Source organism: Glycine max, chromosome 11, assembly GCF_000004515.6.
Source record: "Glycine max cultivar Williams 82 chromosome 11, Glycine_max_v4.0, whole genome shotgun sequence".
NCBI lineage: Eukaryota > Viridiplantae > Streptophyta > Magnoliopsida > Fabales > Fabaceae > Glycine > Glycine max.
In genome coordinates this window covers 10,178,853-10,201,020 of record NC_038247.2, presented here as the reverse complement: position 1 = coordinate 10,201,020, position 22,168 = coordinate 10,178,853, and the positions used below count along the sequence as shown (strand labels likewise).

Below are 22,168 nucleotides of genomic sequence, written 5' to 3'. Positions count from 1 at the left end.
CATGATTACATCAACCTACTACACATCTTCTGCGTTACATAATTTTATACACACGTAGAATCTCTCTCTATTTTCATCACATACGTAGATGTGATGTCATATATATGGTCAATAAAATTATGTAAACCATTTTTTTTCCTGTAGTTTACATTGGGAAATTTTTGTTTGTGAGAAAAGAATTGTACAAAGTGGCACAAAAATGTCCTGTTCAAGTTTTTAACCAATCATTTTATATGCATTTTCACTCACCTATATATGGCAATTAGGTGTCTAATTGACTCTCACATTTTCATTGTTACTTTTATATTGTATAGTTCGTACAAAACAACAGTGCTATTTTATGTTAGATTTTGCTACAGAAACGTTTAATATGCTGTACTATACTTTTAACATTAAATTTATTAAACATTAATTTTTTTTATATATTTTTAACATAATAAATCCTTTTTCATTACATTTTTTCTTCTATTTCCTTACTCCAAATAGAAAACCATCTAGCATTTTCTTTTGTCTTTACATTTGGCTTCAAATTCAGACAGGACGAAGGTTCATGATTGCGAGTTTTTTTTCTTTTTTTGGTGTGTGCTAATATAATGGACCAAAGTTGCTTGAAAACAATGTCACGTTACCAACCTTAATATCTAGCAATTAAATGAAAAAAAGTCATGATTAATGTTACTTTACACTTTCGGACTATTCTCTCATCTTGCACAGGCAGCGCCATTGAATGTGTCTGGAGTCGTCACATCGACACTATAACACAAGTCTAATGCAATAATTACACAATAAAAACAGTGAGTGTAATTTTACAAGAGTTAGGAGTAGCGCAAAAATTTCACCCTCGTAACAGGTCCCAAATCCAAACAAAATCACTTTAGCATGCATTTATATTGTGACATTTGAGCAGGTTAGATGAAAATTTAAGTTATAATGTTTTAAAGCTGAAATGATCTTGTTAGCTTTATGCACAAATTAACTCCAAATCTGCGATGCCTAAATAAGACTCCAGCAGAATAACAACATCTAGCATGAAAGAAAATTGTACTTAAAAAGGAGTCTGTGGCTATATATATCCATGAGCTCAGACCGAGTATGGAATCAAAGTATCTCCCAGAGATAAAATGATTCTAGTTTTTAGTGGATATGTGCCCTTTGTTTCCAATCTTGGACTCATGATCACTTGGGAGTCTCTTTAGCCTGCATGTGTGCTGAAGGTTGTGGGATTATGTGCTTTTTGGGGTTGGTTTCTTATTCTTATTCTTATTTGATCTTATCACTTGAGACTCTCTTTGTCCTTTGTGTTAAAACTTGAGGGGTTATACTTATATATATTGGGTCTCTTGGTTTATAATGTGATATTTTTTATTTAAATTAATATAAAATATTTTTTATTCAGGAACTTAAAACTTTAGTTTTACTTGGTTTACTTTTAAGTCAACCTTTGACTTAGGAGCCTCATTGCCCTATGTACTTAATGATGAGGGGTTGTATGTCATCTGAAGTCAGCTTTTGATCCAACATCACATGGGAATCTCTTTGTCCTGTGTGTTTAAGATTAAGGAATTGTGTGCTCTTTGAGGTTAGTTTTTGACTCGACCTCATCACACCATCTGAAGATGTGGTTTCTATTGATCGTTAGAGGTGCCTAATCAACTTCCTTTACCATTACCATATTAATCCATGTATGGATTGCGAAGATCAAAGATTTGGATCATACTCTCATATTATAAAGAAAAATACCTTTGAAGAATTCACAATTTTTTATAGGTGTGACAAGCATATATAACCTAAGGTTGGCCTAGAATGTCCAATGCAGATAATGCATACTCGAATGCTTTGGATATGTGGCCTCGTATCTTGACCGAGAAAACCTATACTTAAACAAAATAAAATACGATTAATTTGTTCTTTCATTTTATTTTTCAGTTTCAATTTTCTTTTAAACTTAGAAAGTTTTATTTTGCATATGGTCTGTTAAAGCATTTATGTTAAACTAAATTAATCGTTTTGTCAGTTTTTTATACAGACAAAATTAATTTTGACCGAGTGACAAACGTCCATATAATTAACTAAATTAAATGGTAGTAATCATGATAAATATGGTATTTTAAACTTAAATAGTAGTAATCAATTTGAAAAAAATAAAAATATATTTTATTCTTTTTAGTTTCTTATTCCCTGCCGTAAGAAACTAAAATTTCCTTTTCTTAATTCTAAGTTAAAAAAAATCTAGGACCAATGTGGTTCGTTTACGGTACCGGGGGCTTTGTTCGTTATAATGATTGATTTTGAAAGTGTTTTAAGGTTAAAATAATTGTGAAACACACGTGATAATTATGGCATGGTGCGTTAATATTCCAATAGGAAATGATATCGTAAGGCACTACTCTCCCTTCCCTATCTCCCCGTCGGTAAGCCAACTTGTCATTTAAATAAGTTGCTTTAAATTCACTTCATCATGCTATTCGATACACAACAGCAAATTTCTCGTTGCACTGATTATTTCCCGTTACAATTACATTTAGCTATCTTCAAAAGTTGAAAACCAAAGCTGGAGTTATAATTACTATTTGAAATCTACAGCATATAGCTCAAACTAACTTTCATATTATCTGATGAAAACCCACAAACTAATTAAAAACTAATCCGACTAAAGTATCCATTAACCTCGATTCATTCATCACCGTGGTGGACATATATAGTTTTATAAACGCAAATCTGATTGTTACCTGCAAAATTCTAAGAGCAGAATCGATAATTCAGCATTGTGATCTTAATGACATTCAATTTGAATAAATTAAGGTTGACCGGTTGGGGGAAGCAATACAAGCTTATCATTATTTACATAGTGTTGTTTTGTACATCTCAGAGTAACTATATATTATATAAACAACGATGATGTTGGATATTTCGAATTTTAGTTGACTAAAAAGTGTCTAATTAAAATGATTAATAATACCGCACCATTCTGTCCATTCATTTCTGTCAAATCCAAACTTTTCTTTTATTTTCTTAATTTAATATTTAATCAATAATATCTACATGTTTGCTTTTCCTATCATTTCATACGAACTCTTTAATACTAATTAATATAGGAAAAAGATGTACGGACATTGCCCTGTTAGTAATCACAGAGAAAGAAAAAGATAAAAGAGAGAAATATATAAATATATACGATATACATAACAAAAATAGATTTAAAAAATAAAAAATAATGAATATTTATGAAATGCCTAAAATTTGTTACTCATATCAATAAGAAGCTCTCAGTAAACAATATATATATATATATATATATATATATATATATATATATATATATATATATATATATTATTCATCAAAGAGTTGAACAGAAAAATAATGTTTGACAATCTATTCACATCTAATTCACAAGTATGACAGATTCTTGTAAATAACTACACTGGCTTCCGACATACAAAGTGACCTCATCAATGTCATCAAGGTGACAGACAAATTTGCAAGACTTAATTACATGATCGCCAATCCTGCAGATATACATGATTGACTTTTATTTCAGACCTACGTACCTTGTTAATCAGTGAATTTGCTCCTCCTGGGGTATAATGGCAAAAGTACAAATTACAAGGTTTTTTTTAGGGAGATCACCAAGTGTACCTAATTAATAAGATGCATGGGATATATATATGGTGGTGCTGATTCCAATAGCTGCAGCCAAATGGGATCCTCAGAAGATTTTAGAAAAAGGGAAAGAGAGAAGAACAGTACTTATTGGATTTTTGAAAAATCAAGAAACGGAAAGGATGAAACATCTTTCATCAACTCCTCTAAGTCCCACTCTCCAATGGTTAACTCTTCTTGAAACAAATTCTCCACCCCACCAGCCCTATTTTCAGCTCTCTTAATATTGTTGCTATTATTAATGTTGCAGTTATTAAGGATGATACTGTTTATGTCATCAAAGTAATTACTATTGTTAGTATCTGTGTTGCACGTACTCTCCAATTTCAGGTTATAATGGTCAGAAGTAGTGCTAACACTCTCTAGAGGAGGAACATACATATCCCCTTCTGCACCAATATTTACACTCCCAAATACTCCTCCATTTTCCAAATAAAACCCTTTGTTGTTGTCAACTCCACTTTGTGATGATGAGAAGCATGGCCCTTTGCTGTTGAAGAATCCACCAGAACTTGTCATGTTTAGTCCATGCTCTAGCATAGGCAACCTGTCAATTATGGAATTGAGAACTGTAGTGGCATGCATGGATGGTGATTGAGATGATGAATTGAACATAGGCATAAAATCAGCATGTTGTTGATTTTGTTGGGTATTAGAAGTAGTAAACCCTGCCATGTTAAGGTCTTTGTTGTTGGGCTCATATGATGACTCGCTTCCATTTGGTGAGGTGTTGGAGGACAAGTTCTTGAGTCTTTTCTTTATTGTTGAATTCCAAAAGTTCTTAATTTCATTGTCAGTTCTCCCTGGTAAGCGCGCTGCTATTTGAGACCATCTTTAAAAGTGAAACACAATATTGAATAGTTGTCAGCTTAGTACATAGTACAAATTAATTTAGTTTGGTAGGTGGCTAAAAAAGAATGCATGCTTTCATGGAAGCTAATATATAGTTTTTGACAAAAAGATTTTTTGACTTTCCAATGCGTGCTAGTTGACATCGTGAGAAAGAAAAAGAGAGATAAAAAAAATATAAATATGATAAATGATATGATTTGAAAAGAAAAAATAGAAAAAATAAATATGTTAATTAAGTGTTTTATATTTGTGTGTTAAAATATCAGAATTTTTTAAAATGTTTTAAATAATGGAGTGCCTTCAACTCGAAGTCCAAATACAGACGAATCGCAAAGCTTATAGTTGTTGTTTAAATGTTTTATATTTAATGCATGCCGTGCATGTATATTTTAACTTTGATTTTTTGTGCCATATCTTAGACTAAAGCAGAACTAGATTTGACATCCAAAGACTTAACAAAACCATGTTGAAAATTTTGTCGGTCTTAATGTAAATACGAAGATATATATCTTATATAGAAAAATAAGTATTATTTTTATATAATTATTAGTTGGCCATGGCATGTCTGTCTATGAACTTTCTTGCATATACTTGAGATACAGGCTTTTTTTTTTTCATAGCAAAATGATGGCACATGGAATTCGATAACTCTGCACAAATCATTCATAAATTTCATCTAAATTAACCCCACCCCACCTAGTGATAGCTCTATTACAAATAAAGAATATTTTGAAATGATATTAAGTAAGACTCGTTCTTTATTTTTTTTTTCTTTTCAAACATATTAATCATGCATCTATCTCCCTTTCACTTTTTCAAATAAAGACGATGGCTAAAGTTAGAAGGAGCTAGTGGGTGTTACATATGTTAGAAATGTCAGATACGCTTAATTACTTTGGATTTGCATTATAAATAATTGAGATACGTACACACGCTCGTATATATAAGTATATTTGGATTTACAAATACATAATACATGTGCAACACTGAAGATCATATAGAATTAAGTATAAAATGCATTATGGCATATATAGTTAAAGATGCATGATCATACAAATATGGTAATAAAAACATGCATATGTAGGTAGAAAAGAAGGGTGTAGAGGATATTGTACCTGTTTCCGAGAAGGGAATGCAAATGGATGATGATTTCCTCTTCTTGTGGTGAGAATGCACCTCGTTTAAGATCAGGCCTCAAGTAATTGATCCATCGAAGGCGACAACTTTTGCCACACCTTTGAAGGCCCGCATTTCTGGCTACATCGCTCCAACAACCTTGTCCACTGTTTAGCATGTAGTTCATGAGCTTGTCATCTTCTTCAGGTGACCACAACCCCTTTCTAAGCTTGTTATTAATGTTGTTGTTTTTTCCAGAAACCTCGGGCTTCCTCATATTGTTGTTGTATACACTAGCTAGCTAGGTTGATGATCCTGACCCCAGTGTTCAATTCCACTGATGGCCAATTGGGTCTGATGTAAGATAATAAGAGAAGGATTTATAGAGAGAGAAAGATAACAAAGAAGCTTCATTGGGTGGGAATGTTGATGATAATGATGGTGATGGTTGTGGGGTTTGCTTACAAAATAGGGAAGAGCCAGAGAGAGAGAGAGAGAATTGGTTGATGAGTCTAGTAGAAAACGGTTTGGAGAGGGACATGAGAGATTGAGAAATATGGGTGTCTTCTTGTCTTTGACTCCATGGCCTTGTCTTTTTTATTTTTCTTTTCTAATTTTTTCTTCACTCACAAGGTAATCATCATACGTGAACCATAGAATGCCACACACACACACATACGCACCAAAAAAAAAAAAATTGTAGATACAAGTTTGTTTTGTAACCAAGCCAAAGATATTTGCTTCCACTTCACATAATCTCTTCCTCTCTACCCCCACACGTGTTGTTGAAGATATTATAAAAAGAAAAGTTTATATATGACGGCACATCCAGGAAAATTAATAATGTATATAAGTTGTTATATTGTTTATTATTTTTTGTGTGCATAAGATCCACATGCCTAAGTTTCATTATTACACGAAAAGAAGTAAAACAGACTCAATATGTGTAAAAACATATATATGTTATATACGTACGCTTTTGAAAATTCGTGAAAAGTGACGAAGGTTGAAATTTGAAGGTCTCTTGTCCTCTCTCTCTCTCTATATAATAATTTGTTAATATATTTTCACTTATTTTTTAAAAGAAATATGTTTATAAGTCATATAGCATAAAATTTATTAAAATTCTCCGAAATTAGACGTACTTGGTTAAATTATTTTTTTAAATAAAAGTATATTAACGAGTATAAGTAAGTGTATATTAATATATTCACACTTAAATATTTTGAAGGATATTTTATAGCATCTAATTATGACTTGAATATGCTGAAAACACACAGAAGATGTACTGATACTCTTCTTGAAAAAGAAATGAAAATATATATGTGTGTATTAACAACCCACCCCTCACCCCGTAGTACATAAAACACTGGATACGCTATCATGAATCCATGATCGATCTAGCTGGAAAGGGAGGATCTCGTCACTGCCAAATTGATGATCTGATAGAAGTGACTTCGATGTTAATTGATATAAAGCCAATACTATGTAGCTGTTTTCACCAACCAAATTAAAATAAAGATTCGTTAATTATGTATTTAATCATGTTGTTTCATAAACGTCCTAACAAGGGAACCAATGACTCCGTTGGCAATACAAACTTAAAAGTTTGTGGAAAAAAAATTGAATTTGATTTTCGATCGCCTAGCACATTCTTAAAAAGAGATGAAGAGTTTAATATGACTAAATTACAAATAAAAAATAAATCATGTAACCAACTCAAAGGATCGAAATTGATGGAGATAGTTTCATCGAAAAACCAAAAAACCTGAAAAAAAAGAGGCTTTTGTAGCAAGAATGGATCCAAGGATATAGGGTATTCTGGGGGTATATGGCCGCGGATTGCCAGCTATATATGGTTAAGTGTAACACATACAGCAGGTGTTATTTTTCAGAGAAATGCTGACTTTCATTAATAGTAAACGAAAAGATGGTTTAGTAAATTGCAATTGAAGGAAGTCATTCACTTTAGCCTTCTTTGGTTTTGTCATGCATATTCTTCTCCACATAAAGGTGAATCATGCTAGAAAAAGAAGAAAGAAATGGAGCAACAAGATAATTGACTTTTTGGACCATCTTTTTAATGCAAGGACATATACATATGGACAATTATATTGCAGCTTCCTTAATTATATAATAAACTAATCAACATTACAACCTTCAAAACAAGTTGACATGGAGACCCCCAAAAATTTACTTTGTTTTAAATTGGAGGTTAACATTCTGCTGACGTACTTATGATAAAATCTTAGCGATGAGGGTTAATTCATTAAATTATTTTCCATATTTTAAAATCAATTAATAACTTCTAGCAAAACTATCCTGAGAGGACTTGTGGTAGTTAAAGTGGTGGATGTAGGAGCCTAAACACTTCTCAAAAGCACACTGGATGATTGGAAGAACCCTAAAAAGATAACGACCCTCAATTGCTAGCTGCGTAACTGGTGTAAGCACTAAGTAGTTAATTGGAATATTCAAAACAAAACAGCCAAAATCTTTTCAATATAAGGAATAAAGTAGAGACCCACTTCTGCACGAGGAAAGGAGATCCAATTGGAATGAGGATAATGGCTACCCTTTCTATAGTCTCATTCTGTACACATTTAATATGATTGATCTTTTTCATAGTAAGTTTTTGTAACCACCTTATACAAGTTCTACAAACTCAAAAGGTTAGAAAGGATTGTCAAAAAGTTGCAAGGTGTAGTACAAGGAAAAGTTAAAAGAAGCAAGCAATTTAATAAATTGGCATCCCCCCAGAGGGACCAAGTGGGCATGAGCTAGGAGAGGGTGGATGATATATTTCTGTCACAAAATCATGTGCTTATGAAACTATGAAAGTGGCTATAGATTCGCTTAATTAAGTTTAAGAAATGTGGCAAGATATTTGCTCAGGTGAAGGTAGGAAAAAAAAATATTGAAAGAAGGGACGAAAAATACCAACATTAATTTGTCCACCTCAGAGTTCCAATTTATGTCGTTTACAACACATCATATTGCTTTGACTTCAAATAATATAATGATTAATCGCAGTTTTAGCAAATAGTGCAGGCTCAAGAGAATATGCGAAAGGGTTCGTACGTGTCCACAGCAAATCCTAAAACCTTCACCCAAAATAAACACATCATAAGAAATGACCCATTTTCAAGTTGCTTCGAAATGCATTCTTAATCAATAAAAATAAAGTGTAGAAAAGTATAATTAATGAAAGTAGAGAACGACCGGGGAAACAAGCAAGCCAAAAACATGAACGTAATGTCTTAATCCGTGTTTGAATATGCATTATGCATCCACATACTTACGTACATCTATATGTGATATTATTATTTTATATATTTATATACTATAGCTAGCTAGCTAAAATTAGTGATGAAACTTCCAAAATCCGAAGGCTTCAGCTTTTCCATGCTTTCTGTGTACTGCATGTTTAAGCCAAAGTTTTATACTGTTCATGTTGATTACCTCATAAATAAGCAAGCATGACTTTAGTTAGATGAGAGAGGGGGTCCTACCAACAACAAACTTGCCATTAAAAACCTAGCAATAAATTAAGAAAGTGCAACCACCAGAGTAACGGACTAGCTATATCTCCTAAGGCAGTGGGATTATGATACGGGGAACGTTTTCTTAGGATATATGATTCTGATCATAAAACAGCTAGAAACAAGACGTGGGAAATAAAGATGATGGTAGGTATCAATTATGAATGAATATGAAAATCAGTATTGGTCTTAGATGGCCCTGGACGGAGTAAAACTAATTTCTAATTCATCGACTTGGATAAGCAATTACATAGTACGTAGTAGTATGTACATATGATTTTGATTCAATTAAGGGAGATATAATTGGTTGAACATATCTTTTGATATTTATCTTTAATTTTTATGGATAAAAAAATATATACATGTTTTTTAATAATTTAGTTATATATAATTGAGTGGTACGTAGTTAAACAAATTTTAATTAGGAAAGAATACACTGAGGTATGACTCTCTCTCTCGATCTCACATCTTCTTTAATTTGTATAAAGCACTTACGACATTAACTATTTAAAATTCTAGTATTTTTCTTCATCTATTTATGATTCAATTCAATTATACCAATCGTTCTTCCAAAAGTAACTAAACACACAGTGAAAGTGAAAAAAAATGATAGAAACATAAAAATCAAACACTTTAATTAATTACTAATTAACAATACATAATAGAATTGTTGAAAATCTAAGGCTGCACAGTATAGTCTTGTCTACGTAACTTATAACTGCTTTTGCCTTTCATACAAATCATGGGATATGGGTGTACGTAGATCGAGGTGTGAAAGAATGTTTGTGGGTGCATCCTATTAACAGTATAATGTCTATTACTTTGTAAGGGGTTGTGTCATATTAAACAAAATGAGGAGTGTGTGTATTGATTAAATATTATATGTTTTTTTTAATGATTTTTTATATCATATATATAAAATTAATCTTTCATTTTTAATTATTTACAGGCCGATATTGAGCTTAATCTGGAGGGGGTGATGACTCTGGGAAAGGGTAAAAAAAAGTCTATATAGCGATGCAACAATGTTTTTTTATATTATTTTATGGTATTTTCATAAATCGATTTTTTGTTGTAAAATTTTATATTTTTTCATCCAAATTAAAATGTCATGCGATTAGAAAGCACTATACTCTCTCGGTTGTTAACTTTTTCTTCATTAATTCAAAAATTCATATTAAACGATTTTTCACTTTAATGAGATGTATCAACATGTAATGAAATTATGATAATAAAATTAAAGTATTAATTTGTTTTTTTAAACAAGATGAGAAATGTAAACTAAAACTAAAATTATAGAAGAATTAAAACTAAAAGTTAAAATACTAATAAAGAATAAAAATATGTATAAAATTTAATATAAAGTAATGATATTTTGTCGATAGACAATAGGGACCTAGACCATTATTCAGAAAGAAAGAAAAAAGGAGCAAGACCATTTTTTTAGGGGAGGTCAAATATAAAATTTAAATTAAATTATAATTTTTAAATTAATACATTAAAATATTCATAATATAAGACAACACTAACACGTTGTAGCAACATAAAAGAGATTCGATTTTTAAAATTCATGGCAACAACTCGAAGGATAGGAAACGTTTATTATATTTAGGTATCATGTTTAAATTTTTAAAAACATAGTTGAACCTCAAATTCTTAATTTAAAGTAAACTAATTTTTGTCTTAAGAATAATAAATTATCTACTTCAAAAAGAACACCATAATGAAATATTATTCATTTAACTTCTTTTTATTATTATTAAGAAACATTGAGAAAAAAATAAGGACCTTAAAACATTATACGAAATGATGGTTGTAATGTTGTAAACTTATATTTTTGGGAAGTATATCTTGAGTGGTAAGAGAGATAGAAAAAGGATATAAAGGAGATGTGATGAGAAAGAAACAAAGAAATGAAAAAAAAAATACAAGAAATATAATTATATAAAATTATTATTGAAAAATTATATATACATATGTGTATGTAGCCTTTTTTATTAATATTTGTGGGTAATTTTTTTGGTCGTAAATTGAATGAAAATTCTCTTTTTTAAATTTGTTAAAATTATGTTATTTACTGAATATAATAAAACATAACATTTTTAATGAAATTTACATGTTTATTTTTTTATGCAATGAATATTTACATTTTTCAATATTTGTATATAAAAGAGTCTAATCTATTATTTCACCTTTTGGACCCACAAGAGAATGTCAAGGCCGGCCTTGCTTAATTACCTCATCAAATAAGATTTTTAATTTCTTGATCATTTTAATCAATAAATATTAAATATAATACAATTTTATTAGTTACATAATTTTAAAATTTAAATCTTATGTTCATATATTAGTTTATATTTTTTTAATTGTGAATAAAATCATTTTTCTTTGAATGTTTTTTAAACACTTTCTATACACATATTTACAAGCCGACATAACGCGTTGAATCTTTTCAAATTTTTTATAAGTGAGTAAATATTTAGACACTTGCGCTCTTTTTCCTTAATAGAAATATCCAAGTTCAAATAAATTGCTCCTTTTCCATGATAGAAGTATATATTGTTGTCCATCTAGCTTATATTATATACCTTTTCTAAAAAAAAAAGAAGCTTACATTATATAACTCCCAAAATAAAACAAAATAAAATCACTTATTTTCTTTATATGCCTCTTGTTTCGGTAGAACCCATGCTTATATTATGACTTAAGTATACGAGATACTGTAATATAAAAAGTTAATCTTTTACATGTTTTTTTTAGAGAATTCTTTTACATGCCTACTCCCTACAAATCGGTCATTTAATACATCTAACAGCTTATTAGCACAGTTGATTATCCCTTAATCTAGTTTTTACTCATTTTTCAATAAAAAAAGTACTTGTTAATTTAGTTAAGCATACGAAACAAAAAACACCAAAAGACTAATTAAAAGGTAAGGGAGTCTCATAACTTAATTATCATATTAATATCTTTATCCTCATCCCTTATACTTCCATTGTAAAATTCAATACCTTGTAAATGCTGGTATAATCACCCGTATCGCCTGTTTACACTGAAGGACATAGTAAAAAATTCTAATAACAAACTGATAAGAGAACTACACTAAGAAAGCTAACCATCGTTGAAAACCTTATAAACTCACTAGAATTCCGCATCTCTATGGTAGAATTGAAGCTCCATTCACCTTTCTTGTAATAAGTATTAGTATAAGATTTGAGGAGTGTTGAGAAGGTATGTATCAATGTAATATTTTAAAACATATATAAGAAATGTTAATGTAATATTTTTAAAGTTAAAAGGAGATTAATGTAGAAAAAATGAGGTATTAGAATGTGAATTTAGAACTAATTCAACTCTAAAAGTTAACTCATTCGATGAGAGTTGTCCTCCATTTATATACTTTATCTTAGCACTATCTCTAATCAATGTGAGATTTAAATTTTTCCTAATACACCCCCTAACGCTCATCACTTTTAGGCTTGATGCGTGGATAATATAATAAGTAACATTTTGAATGGATCTAAAATAAACTTTGATATCATCTTAAAATGTGAGTTTGAATCTAATTCAATCTCAAAAGTTAATTCCTAGAATGATGATTGTCCTCTATTATTCTCAATATGAGGCTATATGTAATTGATAAAAACTCATGGAGGGTTGGTGTAATTTACTCTTGTACCAAATGAGACAAGGCTTGATTTCAAAATTATTTTCAGAAAATAGTGGTCATTTAAATGAACCACTTGAATATACAAGTTCAAAACCGATTCAGTTTTGAACCACTTTCAAACCTGCTTTTAAAAATCAAACTGCTTTGGAATCAGATAACAGTTTCAAATTGGTTTTGTAAAAACCAGCATTTAAACCAGTTTATCTTGGCTTGTAAAAACGAGTTCTGAAGTCTATTATGCGGTTGGTAGCCACTACCGCTCATTTAATTCTGTACTTTTACTTCACAAAATACACATACATAAGCACATTAGATACAATCTCACAAAACTATCAAGCATACACATACACTACCAAACCAATAAAATAGCTTTTTTCCATCTTGAATATCTATTTCCAAGGGTTAGAAACTAGACGATATCAATCAAGTTAACGGAAAAAGTTGTCTTCATCAAAACTTTGGTCCTGAATTTCATCATTCTGTAGACTATATTCAATGGTTAATGTTTAGTTGAAGTGTTCCTTTATTGCTTTATTATATTATCTTGGGCTACTGTATCATACACCTCCCATTACATTCCAGAATGTAAATTTGCATCCCAAATTGCAGGATATAACACAAGTATGACTACTTAAGAAGATATAATGTTGGTCCAGTAATTCGGGCTTGAATTCTCCCAAGTGACATTTCTAACAAATCTAACAAATTAACATTTGTTGATAAAAAAAAATGACTACTTAAACTCAAGTCAAATCATAGGATCAAATTATATGCTACCACTATAATGTGCTCTTCATTGAGTATGTATATTATCCTTGCATACAATAAAGGCCTTCCAACAGTTTATCCCCCTGACTACTTAAGAAGATATAATGTTGGTCCAGTAATTCGGGCTTGAATTCTCCCAAGTGACATTTCTAACAAATTAACATTTGTTGATAAAAAAAAGTGACTACTTAAACTCAAGTCAAATCATAGGATCAAATTATATGCTACCACTATAATGTGCTCTTCATTGAGTATGTATATTATCCTTGCATACAATAAAGGCCTTCCAACAGTTTAACCCCCTCCCCCCCCCCAACGAACCAATAAGGTGCTATCCTATATCGTGAGCCTTTTATTGTATATTGCATACAATATTTAAACCAGTTTGAACAATATACTAGAACAAAGTCAACCACATGTGGGAGTTGAGATGAAAGAGCAATCAAGCTAGAAGGAACTAACTTCCAAGTTCCAATAACAGCACTCAATGTTGAGTCATAAAATTCAAACAGCAGCTTCCTTGATTCAAAGAAAGCTGTAAAGTTGCAACTTATAGAATGACAAGTTTGATAACAATAATAAAATGCAGAGATGTATAAGTAAACTATGTTGCCAGCACAGAACCTTAAACTCCAACAAAACACTTACATTAAATAACAATTTTTTTTGGCAGCCCTGAAAAATGCCAACAGGTGTCCTCTAAAATGCATTAAACAGCATCCCCTGCAGAGAAAACAATTTACAGACACCAGTGAGTTGTGAATACTGAAAACCATCTTCTGAAACCACAAAACATGTATAACTCACTAGGTAAATTTCAAAAGTCTAACAAGAAAAATCAACTACTAATCAATAAAGCTGAGAGTAGTCATTAGTGACAAAAAACAGCATTCAACGGCTTCCTATATGAGCAAATTAGTGAAATATTTGGTGTGCAGACTAGCTACAATATAAATAAGGCAAGCTGCATTGGAAAAGCACATACCTGTCCTAGCGTCTCTCAGTTTTTCCATTGGAACGCTTCCCAGAAAACAAGTGCTTGGGCTTCAGATTAGGTATGACTCTATCAGCTTCTCCACGACGGGCATCCTTGTTTCTCTTCTTGACAGATTTCTTTGCAAGTTTGATTGCCTTGACCTTTTGAGCAGAATCCTTGAAGCCTTCTCCAGGCACAACTTCATGTGGTGGGCGTGACACTGACCTGGACCGTGACAGTGATCTACTCAGACGCTGTTTTTTGCTAGGTGTGTCACCATCAGTATCCATACCATCAGCACTTCTTGTTTCAGGCGATCTATCCCTTTTCCGACCTCTAGAGACAGATCTGCTGTGCATTCTCTTAATTGCCAAACTGGGATCAAGCCCCAAAGATGACAGTTGCCTTCCCATTCTTTCTGATGTGAACTGCTTGTCCTTATCAAACTTCCTTGGAACAGTTGGCCGATTCTCTGCATTGCTCTTTTTGATCCTATGCTGCTGGATGAGCAAGCTTTTCTTTTTCCTGATCTCAGCTAAAGCTGCTTGCTGCTCGGGTGTCAATTCAGTTCCATCAATCTCAAAATCATCATCCTCAGCTTCTTCCTGTCTCATCCCTTCTTCTCTTTCCAACTCTTCAACCCTATGCAGAATATCAGGATCAATGAAATCATACACATTGTGTCCATCCAAAATTTCTGGCAGCACATCCTCTTTCCATTCATCATCGGCTAAAATGTAATTCTTCCTCAAGTTCATTGAGTATACACCCGCCCCACCATTCTCATCCTCCAGATCCTTTTCAGTTTTTCTCTTTTCCTTCTCAGCAGCTTGCTTAGCTTTAGCTTCTAAAACTGCTTGAGGAATACATGGAGGCCTTTCCTTCTGGTCACGAGGCTTTGGTACTGCAACATGAAACCTATTCAAGCAGTCGTTAATTTTCTTTGACTTCATCTTTATCTCCACCCTCTGATCCAATAACCTCTCACATGCTGCATTTTTTACAGCAATTACCCCTTCTTCTGTCAAAGTGCTCATGGTCAACAATACACTGTTATTGTCTGTAGGCTCACCTCCTTGACCAACTAGAGTCTTCAAGGCTTCAGCTTTCATCTCATTGACCAACTTCATGTCTTCCTCTGATATCCCCTCCAGTGGCTGCAAGTCAGTCTTGTTGCAGACTATAATCAACGGCTTGTTCATAAACAAAGACTTAATGCTGTGAAACAGCGCTGCCTGCTGAGCAATACTGTAACCACAAGATCCAGAGACGTCCAAGAAAAACAAGATTGCAGCTCTCAAATGTGCTAGAGCAGTGATACTGCACATCTCAATAATATTACGATCTTCAAAAGGCCTGTCCAAAATCCCTGGCGTATCAATTACTTGGTACCTCAGGTATTTATAATCAGTATGACCCACAAAGAGAGACTTGGTAGTGAAAGCATAGGGCTGCACATCCACATCAGCTCTGGTAATCTTGTTAATGAACGAGCTCTTACCAACATTAGGATATCCACAGATCAAAACAGTCCTCGTATTTGGATCAATAGAGGGAAGCCTAGCCATGTGCTGTCTGACCTGTTCTAAATAAGCCAAACTCGGGCCAACCCTCTTGATCACAGTGCACATGCGGCCAAGAGCAGCAACCTTAAGACACTTGCACCGGTAAAGCGAGTCACCGTACTTCAATAACTTGACATAGTCTTTGGCAATCTTACCAATGAGATTCCTGGCAGTGTTGATTTGGCCAAGAGCAAGCTTGTAATGGTCCTTGTTGTAGAGCACATGGAGGAGATCACCGTAGAATGGATGAATGTCGTCAAGCCGGGGGAACTCGTCGATTATGGTGGAGAGCTTGTCGTGAAAATTCTGCTGAGTATACTTCACTTTGCGCATGTAGAATTGGCGCAGCCGTGAAATCGCATATCCTTTGTGCACAACGGTTGGTGTCTGACGCTGGGTGCGAGAGAGGATAATGTCGACCACATCCTTCCCATTTGGCACCACGGTAATCTTCTTAAAATTGTACTGAACCATCGTGCTCTATCAACCTTGTTGCCACAGAAAATTAAGAAAAAGGGACTATAAGAGTAAAACAAGATAAATTCCGTGGAGCTACATAATTTGAGATCCCAATTGAAAGCTGAGAGAAAATAAGAAGCGATTATGTGAATGAAGAAGGAGAGACTGACCCTCAAAAACGTTCGGTTCGAGGGTTTGTGTTCTGAACTCTGTTTTGTTGGAGGCGGCAGAGCTCCCTGCTGCACACCGACTCAAAGGAAAGAAGAAGTAGGGTAGAATGAGGGTTTTAAACTTTAAGTTGCAACCCAACCCGGCCCAGTTAACCTATTTGCATTAGTATCACCCCATTTTAAAACATTAGAATAAAATCAAATAATTAACAATTTTTTTTTTGGTTACAGGTGTTAAACTTTTTTTACATCAAATAAATATTTTTAATCATACACTTGCTTAAGAGATATAAATTACGACCTAGCCTTATATATTATATTACTGTTATATATGGAAAAATTATCCAATAAAAATAACACAATTTTGAGACTGAAAACTTGGAGTGATTTCAAGGAAGTCTATGAATTATTATTTATTAGTTCACATTTTAATTTTCATATCATAAATATTTATTTATAACGAATTTTAATTTTAATATATAAAATTAGTATTTTTATATTATGTAATATGCAAATTAAAATATTAGTTATGTTTTGAATTTGATAATAAAAATTTAAATTATTATTAAAATTTATTAATAATTCTTAGAAATTAGTCTAATTTATTTTTTATAAGAGTAAAATTAATTTAGAAATAGAGGTAAAATCTTCAAATAAATAAAAATACAGAAATCCGGGAAAGTGTGTTTCCTATCCTGAAACGTTTTCTTGGGAAACGGATGAGGTGTCTGAGTGGTGGAAGTGATGCTGAGGGTGGCGCTGCGATGGAACTCGATTTGGAGGCCAATGGCTTCTCTGCCACTAACTCCCTTCACATGCCAAAATCTCCACACGCTAAACCCTAGGCCTCGATGTCGCACCTTCAAGCTTTTTTGTCGACCTTCTTCTTCCGCCGTCGCGCACACCTCGCCTCCTCTCTCCGGCGACCTGGACCGCTACCTCCGCTGCTCCATGCCGCAGAACTCGCCGCTCCGAGTCGCGGTTCTTGTCAGCGGAGGCGTCGATAGCAGCGTCGCTCTCCGGCTGCTCCACGCCGCTGGCCACTCCTGCACCGCTTTCTACCTCAAGATATGGTTCCAAGTACGCCGTCCTTCTTCTCATCCAAAATTGAATTAGGTCATTGGTACCGTGGCTGTTTCTTTCTCACGCGTGGTTTTTCTGTAGGAAGATTTCGAGAACTTTTGGTCTGAGTGCCCCTGGGAAGACGATTTGAAGTATGCTAAAGATGTTTGTAATCAGGTCATTTTCTTATCAACGTCTTTATTGTTGTAGATTATGCTCACCAAGACACATTACTAATGGAAATTCAAATGGTGTTTATGTTTGTGTTTGTATTTGCAGGTTGATGTACCGTTAGAAGTTGTTCATTTAACCGATGAATACTGGAACAATGTGGTACGCAAGACCGATTCAGCTACTTTTGTCCAATATTTTATTCACTTTCCCTTTATTAGGCAATAACATTTTCTGTTATTTGCACACCAAGAATTTTTAGCTGACAAGGCCTTGTTTGGATAAACTTTTGAATTAGCACTTCTAAGCAAAGAAAATAAAAAGATAAAATGAATCAAGTTTCGCCTGTAAGTTAAAATTAGTTTACGCATAAGTTAAAATAAGTTTTTAAATAAACTAAATTTGAGAGCTTCTATAGATTAGCTATTTAGTTTATGTATAAGGCTATAAGCTAATTTTAACTTATGAGAGAACTTAGTTCATTTTATCTACTTATTTTCTTCATTAGTAAATGCTTAATGAGAAGCTTATCCAAACATGACCAAATGTATTAGGTCACTGCTGCCACTTTTTTATTTTATTGGCCAACGTTAGTTGCTAGTTTGTTAGTTTTTGTCATTGATGCCACTTATATAACTTACTCATCTGCATATCAGGTTTCTTACCTCATTGAAGAGTATAGTAGTGGCCGAACCCCTAACCCTGATGTTCTGTGCAATACAAGAATTAAGTTTGGTATGCATCTAGTCCCGTGCAATCAATCCAATCTGACCTCATTGTAGTTTGTTTTCTGCTTTCTTCCCATTTCATTAATCAAATGTTTATGTTAGGTGCATTCTTGGATGCGATTGGTGGCATGGGTTTTGACTATGTTGCCTCTGGGCATTATGCAAATGTTATCCACCCATGTTCTGATCGGAGGGATGAACCTTCTGTTCTGGAACTATCACAAGACATGGTACCAATATGAGATATCAATTTATGGTTACAAGATTTTGTTTGTGTTTGTGGTTTATATATAGGTCATATTTCTTTACTTTCAGTGCTGTCTGAAGAATCTATATGCCGATTAGCTTATATAATTTTTTATGGTAGTATTAATTTTTGCATATTTCTTTGCTTGCCTTGTTATTACTCAGGGAAATATTTTTCCATGCTGTAAGATCCTAATGTGATTTTGAAATTTTAGGTAAAGGATCAAACATACTTCCTTTCACACCTCTCACAATCCCAGCTGAAGCAACTTCTTTTTCCGCTTGGTTGTATTCCCAAGGTTTGTTGTGAATTTGTACCTTTTTCAATGCTTAAATTGTGCTTAATTTTGTCTGTGATTCAGTCAATTATGATGTCTATCGCTAGAATTCAGGCAGTAAGCATTCAGAATATATTTTTTAAATTTTTTGTGTGCCTTTAATTGTTTTTTTGGGGTTAAATTTGGAGGCTGGACTTCAGTAACCATTTATACATTAAAGGCCAACAAGTTATCTTCCTCTATATGAAGTTTTTTATTTTTCATCTTGTGGCTTACATTCTTTTCTTCCTCTAAAACACCACTTGCTATCCCATTTTATGAGTGCTGACATGAAAATTCAGGCAGGATGTTTTCTGAATATATTTATTAAATAGGTTTTTAAGTGCGATTAATTGTAGGTTGAGACTAATATTTGGATGGTATTTTGCAGTAAACCATTTATGAATGCTAACATGTTAAACTTTTCTGAATGAAGGTTTTTTTTAACACTATTTTTAAACAAATATTTAATCTATTTTTTATCTCCTGCCACATCATCTGCAGGATGAAGTCCGCAAGCTTGCCACAAAATTTGATCTACCAAATAAGGATAGAAAGGATTCCCAAGGAATATGCTTTTTGGGCAAGGTATGTGGAGTGAGCAGCTCCTTTACATCATATCTATTTCATGGTGATGAGAAGTCTTTACAAATCACTTTTGAACTTTCAGATGGTTCTAAAAGTGGAAGAATAAAATAAAAATGACACTTATGGCAGTGTACATTATGAATTATTGTAACCATTCTTGACTTTTCTATTTTAAAATATTAATGGTGCCATATTATTGTTTACTGTTTGGAAGCAAGTCTTGAAGTTTGATTTCTTTTCTGTTTCTATCTCTGTTCCCTTTTTGAGTTATAGATAAGATTCAGTGAATTTGTTGCAAGACATATTGGGGAGAGAGAAGGTGTCATACTAGAAGCTGAGACAGGAGATTTCCTTGGCAAACATCGAGGATTTTGGTTTTATACTATTGGTCAGCGCCAGGGTCTACGGCTACCTGGAGGCCCATGGTTTGTTATCTTTTTGACATTAGTTGTATTTGTCTTACAAGTTTCCAATCATGTAATTATACAATCCTTTTTGTATTGAATATATATCCACGTTGTAGGTGCAGAAATATGAGATTATGAATACAATCTGCGTTGTACAAATTTTTTGACCATTCACTTGGAAGGGAGCATTTTTTCCCTTAATTATTTTCTCCACCTTGAGTCATTTCAAAATATTATTTCAATGCATTCCTATCCAGATGTCAAATTTGGACTTGGATTAAAAAAACAAGAAAGAAATTCATCCCATTTTTTTTTATCTTATGCAGGTATGTTGTTGAGAAGGATGTTAAAAACAATGTAGTTTTTGTGTCAAGAAATTACTTTTCCTTTGACAAAAGAAGGCGTGTATTCCGTGTTGGCTCTTTTAAATGGCTTAGCGGGTTGCCCCCAGGCCAGACAACTCAGCTCCAATGCAAGGTGGATTACTTGAATATCAAATTCTCTTCCCTGTTATTAAAAACGTTTTCCATTTTTTTGTAGTACTCATAGTAAATTACTAATGGTATCTTAACCTTTTCAGGTGAGACATGGTCCTGGATTTTATGATTGTAGCTTACAAATGGAAGTCGAAGCTGATGGCCAATGTCACTCTGCTGTTGTCCGCATATCTGAAGATGATCAAGGCCTAGCAGCTGGGCAGTTTGCGGCATTCTATGAGGGAAGAACATGCATAGGTTCTGGTGTGATTTTGGAGTTCTGGGATGATCAGAGTTTTCCAGTTTGTACAAAAGCTTTAGAAATTGCTAGAATGGAAGATAAATCAAAGATTGGGAATCCGGTAAAAATAAAAGTTAAACCAGATAACCCGCAAGAAGTGTGTGATTCTGCAGAGTTAGCAAGTAAAACATCACAAGGGAATAAGAAATTAAAGAGTTGCTGGCACTGAACAAAACAGACTGACGTGTAAGAGGAATGCAGCTTCCATTTTCCCTTTCAATTGGCCACAACAGAGCATTGGCAAATGGGGGTATACATGCAGATTTTCTGATCCTTCGTTCTGTAACTTTTTTATATACATGTTTAGGGAAACAAGAAGTATTTTATAGAGAGAAGGATAGCGATTTAAGGTAGGTGAGAAATTAGTAGCTTCTATTATTCGGTGTTTCCAATTAAAATGTGTATATACTTTGTCATGGTTTGCTTGATACTTTATTCAGTTTATTGACAAATGTACCTTAAGATGCAATTATAAAATGAAGAATTTCTTAATTTGGAATTTAATCAATGAAAAGATATAATACTATGGCATGGAGCAATGGGCAAAACAAACTTGCATAGCATCATTTGATAGTTTTAGGTTCGGCCCACTAAATAGTAGTTTTCTCCGATTGAATTGTTACCAAATTGTGCCAATTGCCAGTTTTTGAGTTTGATAATAATTTGTCAAGCCTTTCTATACCTGGCTTGAGTGAGAATGGGAGGAATACAGAGAAAAATAGACATGAAAACCGCATTATGTTTGTATACACAGTGCTACCTTCGCTATTTTTTTTGGTATTTTTTAAAATAAAATTACATTTATCTATTATTTTAAAACTTTAAGATAACATTAATTATTATTTGTTAATTATGTCGTTAAAAAAAGAGAAGAGAAGCAATAGTTATAGTTATGTTTTGAAAATTGGATCAAATCAGCCGCTTTGATCGAAAAACCAGTGAATTAACCCAATGTTTGATTTAACTAAGCTCGTTGAGAAAAACTGGTAAAAAAAATTTAAAATTGATTAAAAAATTGATTCATAACATGCTAATAAAAAATGCGTAATTAGAACAAATAGGGCTAGGGTGAAGTTTTATAATTATTCTCC

The 22,168-nt window shown here is 32.9% G+C and overlaps 3 protein-coding genes across 5 annotated transcripts; 1 reads left to right on the top strand and 2 right to left on the bottom strand.

Moving 5' to 3' along the window:
- Positions 1 to 3,348: 3,348 nt before the first annotated feature.
- LOC100785810 (transcription factor MYB46) lies at positions 3,349 to 5,995 on the bottom strand. The gene is made up of 2 exons (XM_006590903.4): positions 5,631 to 5,995; positions 3,349 to 4,495 (listed from the first exon to the last, which is right to left on the bottom strand). Exons 1-2 carry the CDS (start codon positions 5,906 to 5,908, stop codon positions 3,751 to 3,753), a joined length of 1,023 nt encoding a protein of 340 aa, XP_006590966.1. The 5' UTR covers positions 5,909 to 5,995; the 3' UTR covers positions 3,349 to 3,750.
- An 8,064-nt stretch (positions 5,996 to 14,059) lies between these two features.
- Positions 14,060 to 16,920, bottom strand: LOC100795311 (nucleolar GTP-binding protein 1). Of its 2 annotated transcripts, XM_003537916.5 has the most exons (3): positions 16,782 to 16,920; positions 14,597 to 16,640; positions 14,060 to 14,334 (listed from the first exon to the last, which is right to left on the bottom strand). In XM_003537916.5, the coding sequence occupies exon 2, from the start codon at positions 16,624 to 16,626 to the stop codon at positions 14,602 to 14,604; it is 2,025 nt and encodes a 674-aa protein (XP_003537964.1). In that variant the 5' UTR covers positions 16,627 to 16,640; positions 16,782 to 16,920; the 3' UTR covers positions 14,060 to 14,334; positions 14,597 to 14,601. The 2 variants fall into 2 exon arrangements, with proteins under 2 accessions (XP_003537964.1, XP_014619518.1); XM_014764032.3 differs by having other exon boundaries at positions 14,597 to 16,913.
- Positions 16,921 to 17,451: 531 nt separating this feature from the next.
- LOC100785275 (tRNA-specific 2-thiouridylase MnmA) lies at positions 17,452 to 21,569 on the top strand. Of its 2 annotated transcripts, none has more exons than XM_003539017.5 (10): positions 17,452 to 17,861; positions 17,946 to 18,020; positions 18,123 to 18,176; positions 18,671 to 18,749; positions 18,845 to 18,972; positions 19,204 to 19,287; positions 19,810 to 19,893; positions 20,167 to 20,318; positions 20,627 to 20,777; positions 20,881 to 21,569. In XM_003539017.5, exons 1-10 carry the CDS (start codon positions 17,526 to 17,528, stop codon positions 21,244 to 21,246), a joined length of 1,509 nt encoding a protein of 502 aa, XP_003539065.2. In that variant the 5' UTR covers positions 17,452 to 17,525; the 3' UTR covers positions 21,247 to 21,569. The 2 variants fall into 2 exon arrangements, with proteins under 2 accessions (XP_003539065.2, XP_006590965.1); XM_006590902.3 differs by having other exon boundaries at positions 17,453 to 17,861; positions 17,950 to 18,020.
- The last annotated feature ends 599 nt before the right edge of the window (positions 21,570 to 22,168 follow it).

Bases quoted from the DNA above. Each gene is read 5' to 3' on its own strand.
- LOC100795311 (XM_003537916.5), bottom strand. From the start codon at position 16,626: ATGGTTCAGTACAATTTTAAGAAGATTACCGTGGTGCCAAATGGGAAG.
- LOC100785810 (XM_006590903.4), bottom strand. From the start codon at position 5,908: ATGAGGAAGCCCGAGGTTTCTGGAAAAAACAACAACATTAATAACAAG. The intron at 4,496-5,630 runs GTACAATATCCT...TCACTTTTAAAG, and splicing joins CATTCCCTTCTCGGAAACAG to ATGGTCTCAAATAGCAGCGC.
- LOC100785275 (XM_003539017.5), top strand. From the start codon at position 17,526: ATGCTGAGGGTGGCGCTGCGATGGAACTCGATTTGGAGGCCAATGGCT. The intron at 17,862-17,945 runs GTACGCCGTCCT...GTTTTTCTGTAG, and splicing joins ACCTCAAGATATGGTTCCAA to GAAGATTTCGAGAACTTTTG. The intron at 18,750-18,844 runs GTATGCATCTAG...TGTTTATGTTAG, and splicing joins CAATACAAGAATTAAGTTTG to GTGCATTCTTGGATGCGATT.